Consider the following 12,728-nt stretch of genomic DNA (forward strand, 5'->3'; position numbering starts at 1 on the left):
TTTTTTTCTCAACAAGTTTTTTTAATTGATTTTTACAAACAGATTAAGTCATATAAATACAAATCTGTTTTCACATCAATACATGGATTCATTATTAGGCTACTTAACATGATTTACATATTTAATAATGTCCATGGAAGTTTTTTTAGAGACAAAATGTATTTTTAATTCAATTTAGATTTGTTTAAAAATAATGTTCTAAAGGGTCAAAACATAGGGTTCTAGGAGTAACTGCCCCCCCCCCGGGGGTAAATCTACCCCGTAATTCACGTTAACACCACAAGATGTCAAATTATTTATCCCAACTTGGAGATATTTCAACAAAACAGTTGTGGTAAATTGATCACATATTGAAGAAGTTGTAGATATATCATTTATAACCCCAGTGGAATATAGAAGTACAAAAGCTTCACGATCAACAATCCACCTGTTTTGAGAGAAAAATGTCGAGAATTTGATGTAAGTAGTAATATGATCGATGAGTGTTTGGGGAAACTCGCCCCCCCCCACTAGGGGATAACGTCCCCCCCCCCCTACTAGGGGATAACTGCCCACCCCCCTACTAGGGGATAACGTCCCCCCCCCCTACTAGGGGATAACTGCCCACCCCCCCACTAAGGGATAACGTCCCCCCCCCCCCCCCCCTACTAGGGGATAACTGCCCACCCCCCCACTAGGGGAAACTCGCCCCCCCCACTAAGGGATAACGTCCCCCCCCCCCCCCCTACTAGGGGATAACTGCCCACCCCCCCACTAAGGGATAACGTCCCCCCCCCCCCCCCCCCTACTAGGGGATAACTGCCCACCCCCCCACTAGGGGAAACTCGCCCCCCCCCACTAAGGGATAACGTCCCCCCCCCCCCCTACTAGGGGATAACTGCCCACCCCCCCACTAGGGGAAACTCGCCCCCCCCCACTAAGGGATAACGTCCCCCCCCCCCCCTACTAGGGGATAACACTGCCCACCCCCCTACTAGGGGATAACACTGCCCACCCCCCTACTAGGGGATAACGCCCCCCCCCCCCCCCCCCCCCACTAGGGGATAACGTCTCCCCCCCCCCCCCCTACTAGGGGATAACGCCCCCCCCCCCCCTACTAGGGGATAACGCCCCCCCCCCCCCCCTACTAGGGGATAACGCCCCCCCCCCCCCCACTAGGGGATAACGTCTCTTCCCCCCCCCCCCCCCACTAGGGGATAACTGCCCCCCCCCCCCCAGATCAGAGTCAGTAGGGATGACCAGGGATGTTCTCTGTTTAGTGAGTCCTCCAGATCAGAGTCAGTAGGGATGACCAGGGATGTTCTCTGTTTAGTGAGTCCTCCAGATCAGAGTCAGTAGGGATGACCAGGGATGTTCTCTGTTTAGTGAGTCCTCCAGATCAGAGGCAGTAGAGATGACCAGGGATGTTCTCTGTTTAGTGAGTCCTCCAGATCAGAGGCAGTAGAGATGATCAGGGATGTTCTCTGTTTAGTGAGTCCTCCAGATCAGAGGCAGTAGGGATGTTCTCTGTTTAGTGAGTCCTGCAGATCAGAGGCAGTAGAGATGATCAGGGATGTTCTCTGTTTAGTGAGTCCTCCAGATCAGAGGCAGTAGGGATGACCAGGGATGTTCTCTTGACAAGAAAGGGAATTGGACACTTTGTCTGTCCTGCTATTCAACATGTAATGACTTTAGTCTGTCAGGGAAAATGTACGCATTTTTCTAGGAATGTAGTGAAGTGAAAGAAGTCAAATATTAAAATATTAAAGGATACTACTTTAAGTAAAAATCTAACGTTTGAAATGATCAGGATGGAAAGAGAACTGAAATACCCTCCTAAAGTAGAAGGTACTTCAACATTTTACTCTGAAAAGCTACTCAAGTATAGTAATTACAGAAGTGAATGACTTTACAGAGGAGTGGAGAAGTGTGTAGTTTGGTTGTTTATTGGCAGTCAGCAGCACAGGAAGATGCAGAAAGGCAAAGCACAGCCAACATTGTTGCAGTGTCATCCTAACACAGTAACAACGTCATCCTAACATCGTAGTCTGACGTAACAGCGGTTAGAAACAGAGCTGAGGAGTCAGACGGCAGGAAAACAGGAACATCTCACAGGCTGCAGATCAAACGGCTCCCTACTCCCCCATGTAAGTGCACTACTTCCTCAGTGGTGATCTGACTTGGAAAAATAAATAAAACAGTACAGCAGACAGAAAGTACAGCAGTAGTGACATCAACGTGACACCAGGCTTGTGCAAACTAACATCTACGCATGTGTGCTGCAGTGTGTGTGTGTGTGTGTGTGGGGAGAGTGCAAACTATGTTTCCAGTACATACCGGGTGTGTGTATACACCATGGTTCACCTGTGTGTGTGTGTGTGTGTGTGTGTGTGTGTGTCCCTCTCCAGGGTCTCTAGGTATGACAGAGGGCCACAGCAGAGAAGCGGACCTCTCCCTCTGCTCTCTCCACAAAACCCCGACACACCCTGGCTGCATCCTGGGGAGAGAGAGAGGAGAGAGATTAAGCACTAACCGTGGCTCTGGAGCCTCTGCTAAATTAATAAAATATTTAGCAGATGTTATTGTGGGTGTGGCGAAACGCTAGACGAACAGCCCAGCTAGCATAACCCTCTGGATACACTGGGACGACGCAGTGAGCTCAATGGCAAGACGTCTGACAGATGTAGAATGTCTATATACTCCATTCTACGTTGTTTAGATGTCGGCCAGGCATCAACATTATATTATGACGGGAGACGTTATCCTAATGAACACATCCTCTCCACACTACATATTCCTGACTCTTTCTACAAGCTTCACCTGCATAGCGCTACAGGCCTGCTAGCTAGCCCTTTAGCTTCTCACATCTCCAGTATGGCTAAACACAGCAAGCTAGCTAGCCTTTTAGCTTCCCAGATCTATGTGAAATAGTCAGATTAATAATTAAATATGCCCTGGCAAATATTCTAATACTTGCCCGTGTAAACTACAACATTATCCCAGTTCAAACATACAGCTTGAACGTATGCACTCCCACATCAGCTAGTGTAACAGTACAAATTTAAACCGTCCCCTCGCCCATACCCGGGCGCGAACCAGGGACCTTCTGCACACATCAACAGTCACCCTCGAAGCATCGTTACCCATCGCTCCACAAAAGCCGCGGCCCTTGCAGAGCAAGGGGAACTACTACTTCAAGGTCTCAGAGCAAGTGACGTCACTGATTGAAACGCTATTTAGCGCCCACGCTAACTAAGCTAGCCGTTTCACATCCGTTACACTAGCAATAGGAGGTGTGCACTCCCACATCAGCTAGCAGGAGGTGTGCACTCCCACATCAGCTAGCAATAGGAGGTGTGCACTCCCACATCAGCTAGCAATAGAAGGTGTGCACTCCCACATCAGCTAGCAATAGAAGGTATGCACTCCCACATCAGCTAGCAATAGAAGGTATGCACTCCCACATCAGCTAGCAATAGAAGGTATGCACTCCCACATCAGCTAGCAATAGAAGGTATGCACTCCCACATCAGCTAGCAATAGAAGGTATGCACTCCCACATCAGCTAGCAATAGGAGGTATGCACTCCCACAACAGCTCGCAATAGGAGGTATGCACTCCCACATCAGCTAGCAATAGGAAGTCATGTTTTGGTCGCAGAGAAAAGCACATTGCAGCTGTTTAACCCATTTAACCCAAAACACATTTCTGGGAGGAGTCTAAGGTTCCATCAATACAAAATAGGCCACTGTCATGCCTAGTTTATAGATCAGATCAAGGAACCAATCAAGCGTCGCTGCCTCCTCCCTGTCCCCACGGGAGGGACGACGCGGAGCGTCCCGGCTGTCGGGGAGGGGCGGCGCGTTCCGGCTGTCGGGGAAACACGGCGCGTCCCGGCTGTCGGGGAGGGACGACGCGGCGCGTCCCGGCTGTCGGGGAGGGACGACGCGGCGCGTCCCGGCTGTCGGGGAGGGACGACGCGGCGCGTTCCGGCTGTCGGGGAGGGACGACGCGGCGCGTCCCGGCTGTCGGGGAGCCGCTACTTTTGTGAGGAAAAACACTGCTGTTCTGTAGGGTGATTCTTCGTAGGGAATAAAATCTGCCTTTACATAGTTTGACACGTCGGCTGGGATTAGATGAACCGAAGGTTCACATGTCCACTGGGATTAGATGAACCGAAGGTTTGACACATCTACTGGGATTAGATGAATGGAAGGTTTGACACATCTACTGGGATTAGATGAATGGAAGGTTTGAATCATCTACTGGGATTAGATGAACCGAAGGTTTGACACATCTACTGGGATTAGATGAACCGAAGGTTTGACACATCTACTGGGATTAGATGAACCGAAGGTTTGACACATCTACTGGGATTAGATGAACCGAAGGTTTGACACATCTACTGGGATTAGATGAATGGAAGAGGAACGTACCTTGATGAAGGAGTCATCCTTGGTGGTTCCATGGTTCACCGGTCCCTCCATCCTACCATCTACACAACAGAATCACAGAGCGAGAGTGTAAATACACACCTGGGGAGACGGGGCGGAAACACCGGGGAGAAGGGGCGGAAACACCGGGGAGAAGGGGCGGGACACTGGGACTCAGCCACACTCACCCAGCTCATAAAGCTGTCCTTTCACATTGACAAAGGTGATAAAATGGAAGTTCACGTTATCTGCCTCCACCTGAAAGAGAGGGTTGGAGAGAAAGAGGGTTAGAAAGAGAGGGAGGGAGAGTATAAAATATGAAGTTATACATAAGTAACATCTGAGGAGGTCCTTATGTTGCATTGTGTTCTCACCCTGCACTGGCCTTGTGCTGCCACTTCATCATGAGCCTCTCTGATGGCCTGCAAGAGACAACAATATATACACATTTACACAAATATGAAGACATACAGGTATTTACATTAAACATAGTGCATGCGGAAGGAATTCAGACCCTTAGACTTTTTCCACACTTTGTTACATTCTAAAACGGATTAAATTGGTTTTTCCCCCCGTCATTAATCTACACACAATAGCCGATATTGACAAAGCAAAAAGCTTATTTACACCAGTATTCAGACCCTTTGCTATCAGACTAGAAGTGGAGCTCAGGTGTATATGGTTTCCATTGATCATCCTTAAAATGTTTCTACAACTTGGAGTCCATCTGTGGTAAATTCAATTAATTAAGCAGGAGTAGGAAAAGCCCACACCTGCCGATAAGGTCCCACAGTTTTCATATTTAACTAGACAGGTCTGTTAAGAACAAATTCTTATTTACAATGACAGCCTACTGGGGAACAGTGGGTTAACTGCCTTGTTCAGGGGAACAGTGGGTTAACTGCCTTGTTCAGGGGGAACAGTGGGTTAACTGCCTTGTTCAGGGGGAACAGTGGGTTAACTGCCTTGTTCAGGGGGAACAGTGGGTTAACTGCCTTGTTCAGGGGGAACAGTGGGTTAACTGCCTTGTTCAGGGGCAGAAGGACAGATTTTTACCTTGTCAGCTCAGGGATTCGATCCAGCAACCGTTCGGTTAAAAACCATCGATACACATGAAACTGTCGTGAAACACAGCAGCGCTGCAGTTCTTGACACAAACCGCTGCCCCGGCACCTACTGCCATACCCCGTTCAAAGGCACTTCAACAGTCACCCTCAATGGTACACATACACAATCCATGTCTCAAGGCTTAAAAATCCTTCTTTAACCAGTCTCCTCCCTTTCATCGAGACTGACTGAAGTGGATTTAACAAGTGACATCAATAAGGGATCATAGCTTTCACTTGATCAATCTGTAATGGAAAGAGCTGTTCTTAATGTTTTGTAAACTCAGTGAACATTAAAGCATATTCATAAATATATCTACACCAACACTAAAAACATACATATCTACATATTAAAACATCTACACATATTAACCCATATAATGCATGTACTCCTATACATTACAACACCATATTGATCTGTGAAGCCATGCATCTCAGAACACAGCAGCTCTGCTCTCCTCTAGTGGCCGAGAGGAGAACTGCAGCTTCATGTCTGATGTGAGCTCGACTTGCAAGAACGGTTTGGTTTGTCCAGCGGCAAGATTCAAAAACCCTGTGGGCCAACCTCCAAACAAACCGCCAACCCGTCGCGCAACTTCAGCAACAGAATTACACCATGACTTGAAGTTCTCATATCGCCATGAAGTACCGCGTCTTAGCGGTCAAACGTCGATGCTTAAAAACCTCTTAAGGATCCGCCCCCTTTTTCAATTTCTGCCCAAAACTCTGCCTGTAGCTCAGGCCCTGAAGCAATAATATGCATATTATTGACACCATTTGAAAGGAAACCCTGACGTTTGTGGAAATGTGAAATGAATGTAGGAGAATAACACATTAGATCTGGTAAAAGATAATACATAGAAAAACATGTTTTTTTGTACCATCATCTTTGAAATGCAAGAGAAAGGCCATAATGCATTATACCAGCCCAGGCGCAATTTAGATTTTGGGCAGCAGTGGATGTGCAACATTTTAGACTGATCCAATGAACCATTGCATTTCTGTTAAAAATGTTGCATCATCAAGAGTGCCCAATTGGTTTATTGATACATTTAAGTTCATAACTGTGCTCTCTCCAAACAATAGCATGGTATTATTTCACTGTGATATCTACTGTACATTGGACAGTGCAGTTAACAAGAATTTAAGCTTTCTGCCAATATCAGATATGTCCTGGGAAATTCTTGTTACTTACAACCGCGTGCTAGGCGCATTAGCCTACGTTAGCTCAACCGTCCCACGGGGGGCCCACTGATCCTGTAGAAATTTTTAAACTGAAGTTTTAGTTAAAGTTGTAATATGTAACATTTTGGGCAACCGGACCAAATTCACATAGAAATTAGTTACATATCTGCCATTCTCATTGAAAGCCAGTCTAAGAAGCGGTACATCTGTTCTATGCGTGTGATTTCTACGCTTCCCGATCTTAAGTTGTTTCCCCCAGTTTTACTTTGGGTTTTGTACGCCAGCGTCAAACAGCTGGAAATAAAATACTTTGGGTTGAAAAGACGTTTCACAGCAGTTTAGAAGGTGATTCTCTACACAATACTTGCTCGTTTTTGCACATAAACTGAAATTAGGCAAACTATTAGAATTTTAGCAACCAGGAAACGTCGGAGCGATTTCTGCATAGTGCACCTGGTTAGGGTTAAACTTCGGTTCACGCCGTGTGGTTAAATTACGGTTTGGAAAAGACTTAAACAAAAACAAGTCTGGGACTGGGACTGGACCCTGGAGGACGAAAAGGAGAGTTTTCCAGAAAACTAGAGGACGGGCTACGGGAGAAGACGGGCTACGGGAGAAGACGGGCTACGGGAGAAGACGGGCTACGGGAGAAGACGGGCTACGGGAGAAGACGGGCTACGGGAGAAGACATTGACGGAGGACATTATGGACTGGAACTGGGGAATCTTTCCATTGAGGGGAAAACTGACAGAGATACACATATTCATCCTGTTTGTGATGTTCTGTCCTCTGATACGGAAAGCTTTGAGGACAGAGATAATAAACATCATATTCAGCTTGTTTGTGATGTTTGGTCCTCTGATATGGAAAGCTTTGAGGACAGAGATAATAAACATCATATTCAGCTTGTTTGTGATGTTCGGTCCTCTGATATGGAAAGCTTTGAAAGCCTGTTTGCAGATGGAGAGAGGTCCCAATGAATGTCCCAAGAGAACATGGGTTATATGAGTAGGGCCTACCTACACTACAGGCGTAACATGGGTTATATGTGTAGGGTCTACCTACATTACAGGCCCGACAGGATGTGGACACCTGCTCAGCGAACATCAGTCCAGAAACAACCTCATGTCCCTCGCTACTTCCTGTCCCTCGTGTGTCCCTCGCTACTTCCTGTCCCTCGTGTGTCCCTCGCTACTTCCTGTCCCTCGTGTGTCTAGCTACTTCCTGTCCCTCGTGTGTCTAGCTACTTCCTGTCCCTCATGTTAGCCTTGAGACAAACATCACTCCAGAAACACCAAAACATGTTGCATTGTAAACCATTTCTCCTTCTTGCTGCAGCTCATCTTGAAATAACAGAAACGCTGTGAAAAAGTCTGTGCATGATGACATGTTAGTCGTCAGGGTAGCTGTGAACAGTCTAAATGTTTAGTCACAGTGCCTGTTCTGTTGACATGTTAGTCGTCACGGTAACTCCTACGGCACTACCCTGGTGAACACCATCGGAGCTCCTCCCAAGCAAGGTATTTGATTGGTTTTATGTGTTGTGAGGCGTGACTTGATTTACACCGGGTTCCAACCCCTCTAGCAGATTTCTGACATGGATCTCCCCAGGTTTTCAGTTAAGGAAGCCTGGTTCACGAGGCCAGACGTGAGGTGTCCCCCAATAATATCTACCTTCTCCTGAAGTATGGACTCATTTACTACAGATCGAGGATTAGTGGAGGAAGCTTTGGCTAGAGGGAGTTCCCACCTTAGAACAAGTACACACTTTGGGAGGAAGGAGCGGTAATTGGGACATAGCCAAGGTGTGTGTGTGTGTGTGTGTGTGTGTGTGTTACCTGGTTGTTCTCCAGGTGTGTGGCTCGCTGGGCGGGGGTCATATTAGCCGTCTCATCTAGAAACTTCTTCAGAGCAGAGTCACCATCTGGCACAGAGACAGAGCTGTTACACACTGGTCCTGTCTGAATCTGGCTTCCCTACTAACTAAAACTACTCACTGGTCCTGTCTGAAATCTGTCTTTCCCTACTACTTTGTAAAACTACATACTGTGTACTAATCATACTACATACTATTTAGAATGTAGTGTTTAGTATAAATATATTCAGTAAGCAGCACATCAACATCCTACCCTCATCCACACTGAGAAGGCTTCATCTAATCAGCAATTGTGTTGGTTGATAGTCAGTCCTCGGATCTGATCATCAACTGATTATGAAAAGGCTAGTCTCTTCCTCAATATTCAGTGAATTCTACTAGATAAAGACCAGTCTCTTCCTCAATAGAGTTCAGTGAATTCTACTAGATAAAGACCAGTCTCTCCCTCAATAGAGGAAGTGAATTCTATTAGCTGTAAAGCATCCTGTCTATGACATCACTACATGTTCTAAATATCACATACTATAAACATTCTATTTTCACATACCCAATCAGCCTACTATTACGAACATCCCCCCTCCATCTTGGCTCCATGCAGGACCTGTTTCTACTCACCATACCCAATCAGCCTACTATTACGAACATCCCCCCTCCATCTTGGCTCCATGCAGGACCCGTTTCTACTCACCATACCCAATCAGCCTACTATTACGAACATCCCCCCTCCATCTTGGCTCCATGCAGGACCCGTTTCTACTCACCATACCCAATCAGCCTACTATTACGAACATCCCCCCTCCATCTTGGCTCCATGCAGGACCCGTTTCTACTCACCATACCGAATCAGCCTACTATTACGAACATCCCCCCTCCATCTTGGCTCCATGCAGGACCCGTTTCTACTCACCATACCCAATCAGCCTACTATTACGAACATCCCCCCTCCATCTTGGCTCCATGCAGGACCAGTTTCTACTCACCATACCCAATCAGCCTACTATTACGAACATCCCCCCTCCATCTTGGCTCCATGCAGGACCAGTTTCTACTCACCATACCCAATCAGCCTACTATTACGAACATCCCCCCTCCATCTTGGCTCCATGCAGGACCCGTTTCTACTCACCATACCCAATCAGCCTACTATTACGAACGCAAGTATGGGTATTCGTCATCAACCCTCCAGCTTGGCTCCATGCAGGACCAGTTTCTACTCACCATACTCTATGTGGGTGGGGTTGTTGGCGACTGCGTGCAGCAGAGCCACGGTGCCACAGGAGTTGACCACAGTCTGTTTCAGGAAGTAGAGGTCAGTACCTCCCGACACCTTCCCAGCCTGCTGCTGCCGGAACGACTCGTGCTGAAACACACGCCGTTATCATCATCATCATCATGCTACATCAGAGTCTCTCAAACAGTCCTGGGAACCCAGGGCTGAGGTTTAGTGTCCTGGGAACCCAGGGCTGAGGTTTAGTGTCCTGGGACCCCAGGGCTGAGGTTTAGTGTCCTGGGACCCCAGGGCTGAGGTTTAGTGTCCTGGGACCCCAGGGCTGAGGTTTAGTGTCCTGGGACCCCAGGGCTGAGGTTTAGTGTCCTGGGACCCCAGGGCTGAAGTTTAGTGTCCTGGGAACCCAGGGGTTGCACATTCTGGGTTTTGCCCTAGAACTACACAGGAGATTCAAATAATCAAATCAAGCTACTAGAGCAAAAAACTGAATGTGCATCACCTTGGGGTTCCCAGAACAGAGTTTGCTCCACATCACTGTGCTACATATTTCCAACGTAATAAAGATGCTGCTAGATCATTGGTTACCTGTTGTGTCAGGGGGAAGAGCAGCATGAGGGCGCAGCTGGGAGAAGGTACTGAAGACACTCCCTCATCCTCCAGCCCCAAAACATCCACGAAGCCCCAGCTACCACACACCCCCAGTCCACTGAGCACCTGCAACACACAGTCAAACAGAACATTAACAGGAAGGTTTCCTATCAGTCTCTAGAGACCATCTAGAACACAGCTCAACACCAACAGGCTAGACTAGAACAACCAGAACACAGCTCAACACCAACAGGCTAGACTAGAACAACCAGGACACAGCTCAACACCAACAGGCTAGACTAGAACAACCAGAACACAGCTCAACACCAACAGGCTAGATTAGAACAACCAGAACACAGCTCAACACCAACAGGCTAGACTAGAACAACCAGACCATCTAGACAGTGTATCTGGAACTCACCCAGTCAATGACAACACTATACTCTGTATATATACAGTAGAACGTAAGCCTAAACTATCAAGTTCCTCTGCGTACACGTCACTGACAATCTGAAATGGTTCACCCTCACAGACACTGTGGTGAAGAAGGATGAAGAAATTTGGCTTGGCCCCCTAAAACCCTCAATTTTACAGATGCACAATTGAGAGCATCCTGTCGGGCTATATCACCACCTGGTACGGAAACTGCAGGGCTCTCCAGAGGGTGGTGCCCAACGCATCACCGGGGGCAAACTACCTGCCCTCCAGGACACCTACACCACCCGATGTCACAGGAAGGCCAAAAAGATCATCAAGGACAACAACCACCAGAGCCACAGCCTGTTCACCCCGCTATCATCCAGAAGGTGAGGTCAGTACAGCTGCATCAAAGCTGGGACCGAGAGACTGAAAAACCGCTTCTATCAAGGCCATCAGACTTAAATAGCCATCAGTAGCAGCTACCACCCTGTTAGTCAACCCTGCACCTTAGAGGCTGCTGTCCTATATTAATGGAATCACTGGCCACTTTAATAATGTTTACATAATGCTTTGCTTATTTCATATGTATATACCGTATTCTATTCTACTGTATTTTAATCGATGCCACCCGACATTGCTCATCCTAATATTGTTATATTTATTCATGCCATTATTTTACTTTTAGCTGGGTGAATTGTTAGATATTACGGCACTGTTGGAGCTAGGAACACAAGCATTTCGCGACACCCGCAATAACTGCTAAAATGAGTATGTGACCAATAAAATGTGATTTACAGAGCAGTTAAATGTCCGTCAGGTAGAGAGGGTAGAACTCGGAGATGGTTTGGTGAGCCCGAATTGAAACTCTACACAGTAATGGACACTAAAATGTCCATGATGACTCGGCGGAACAGGCCTCACATCAATAATATTATAATCACTAACGTTACGCATATCTCCGCTGATCTAACGTCTTTATCAGGACTTTATTACCGCACGGCAGTCTGTCCCAAATGAATAGCGATGAACTTCAAATCAGAGCCAGAGACAAGTTGATCTTTAGTCGCTCTCTCTCTCTCTCCATCCTTCCATCAGACCACACCCTGTATCCTAGACACCGGGTGGGGCACCAGGCGCAGCGTGGCAGAGATGCTACGGGGGAGACGGACGGTAGACTACAAGGGAGAGGCTCGATTCTAACGGCAGGTTCATCTCGTGTACCTCTGTCGCGCTGCCGTTCAGATGATAATCTGATCCTAACTAGTATTTCTAACTCCAGACCGAGCTAGGTCCATAATAACCCACCTGTTGGTTATAATGTCCTGTTGTCTGGTTGTAACGTCATATACACAACTGTCATCATATCGGTTATGACTCAGCGATATTAAATACACACCTTGTTCAGCATCTGAAACACAGACAGACAAAGAGAAAAGAGACATTATTTAGACAGTGAGAGACCGTTAGAACCGAGCAGCTGCGTAATTTAAGTCTCAGTCTTATGATATACGTATTAAAACCACATTTATTAAGATGGTTCTCTACCTCCGGGTTGATCTCCATTGGTTGCCACTCCATCCTGTTCGGTAAGGTTCGGTCCCGTATATCGGTATGTTGTCAAATCTGCTCTGTCGCAACCAGCTGCTGATTTGGGCGATATGATCACACCGCGACCGTCCACCCGCTTCATATGCTGCCAGTCATATTCCATTGTGCCGTTCGGCGGGGGTGGACGAGAACCGGAGAAAAAGCCAATAGATCCTCCCGTAGCCTCGCCTCGTCTGTAAACAAGACAATACATATTACAGTGAAGTATTGGAGGTGAGGTGAGAGAGAGATGTGTGTGAGGTGTTCTGTGTAGTTTTAACGAGCAGTCTACAAGGTGGACTGGTCCAAACCCGACACAACAGTGG

General features: G+C 47.2%; 1 protein-coding gene across 1 annotated transcript; it reads right to left on the reverse strand.

The window, feature by feature from the left end:
- Positions 1–1,899: 1,899 nt before the first annotated feature.
- On the reverse strand, positions 1,900–12,509 carry uchl1 (ubiquitin carboxyl-terminal esterase L1 (ubiquitin thiolesterase)). Its single transcript, XM_036972010.1, has 9 exons — positions 12,361–12,509; positions 12,212–12,223; positions 10,393–10,521; positions 9,798–9,939; positions 8,542–8,627; positions 4,787–4,834; positions 4,601–4,670; positions 4,416–4,474; positions 1,900–2,476 (listed from the first exon to the last, which is right to left on the reverse strand). Exons 1-9 carry the CDS (start codon positions 12,391–12,393, stop codon positions 2,393–2,395), a joined length of 663 nt encoding a protein of 220 aa, XP_036827905.1. The 5' UTR covers positions 12,394–12,509; the 3' UTR covers positions 1,900–2,392.
- Positions 12,510–12,728: the final 219 nt, after the last annotated feature.

The sequence above is a fragment of the Oncorhynchus mykiss genome, unplaced genomic scaffold (genome assembly GCF_013265735.2).
Source record: "Oncorhynchus mykiss isolate Arlee unplaced genomic scaffold, USDA_OmykA_1.1 un_scaffold_87, whole genome shotgun sequence".
NCBI classification, from domain to species: domain Eukaryota; kingdom Metazoa; phylum Chordata; class Actinopteri; order Salmoniformes; family Salmonidae; genus Oncorhynchus; species Oncorhynchus mykiss.

Coding starts and splice junctions, on each gene's coding strand:
- uchl1 (XM_036972010.1), bottom strand. CDS start 12,393: ATGGAGTGGCAACCAATGGAGATCAACCCGGAG. Junction 9,940..10,392: donor TCTTCCCCCTGACACAACAG/GTAACCAATGAT, acceptor CGTGTGTTTCAG/CACGAGTCGTTCCGGCAGCA. Junction 4,475..4,600: donor AGGACAGCTTTATGAGCTGG/GTGAGTGTGGCT, acceptor TCTGTTGTGTAG/ATGGTAGGATGGAGGGACCG.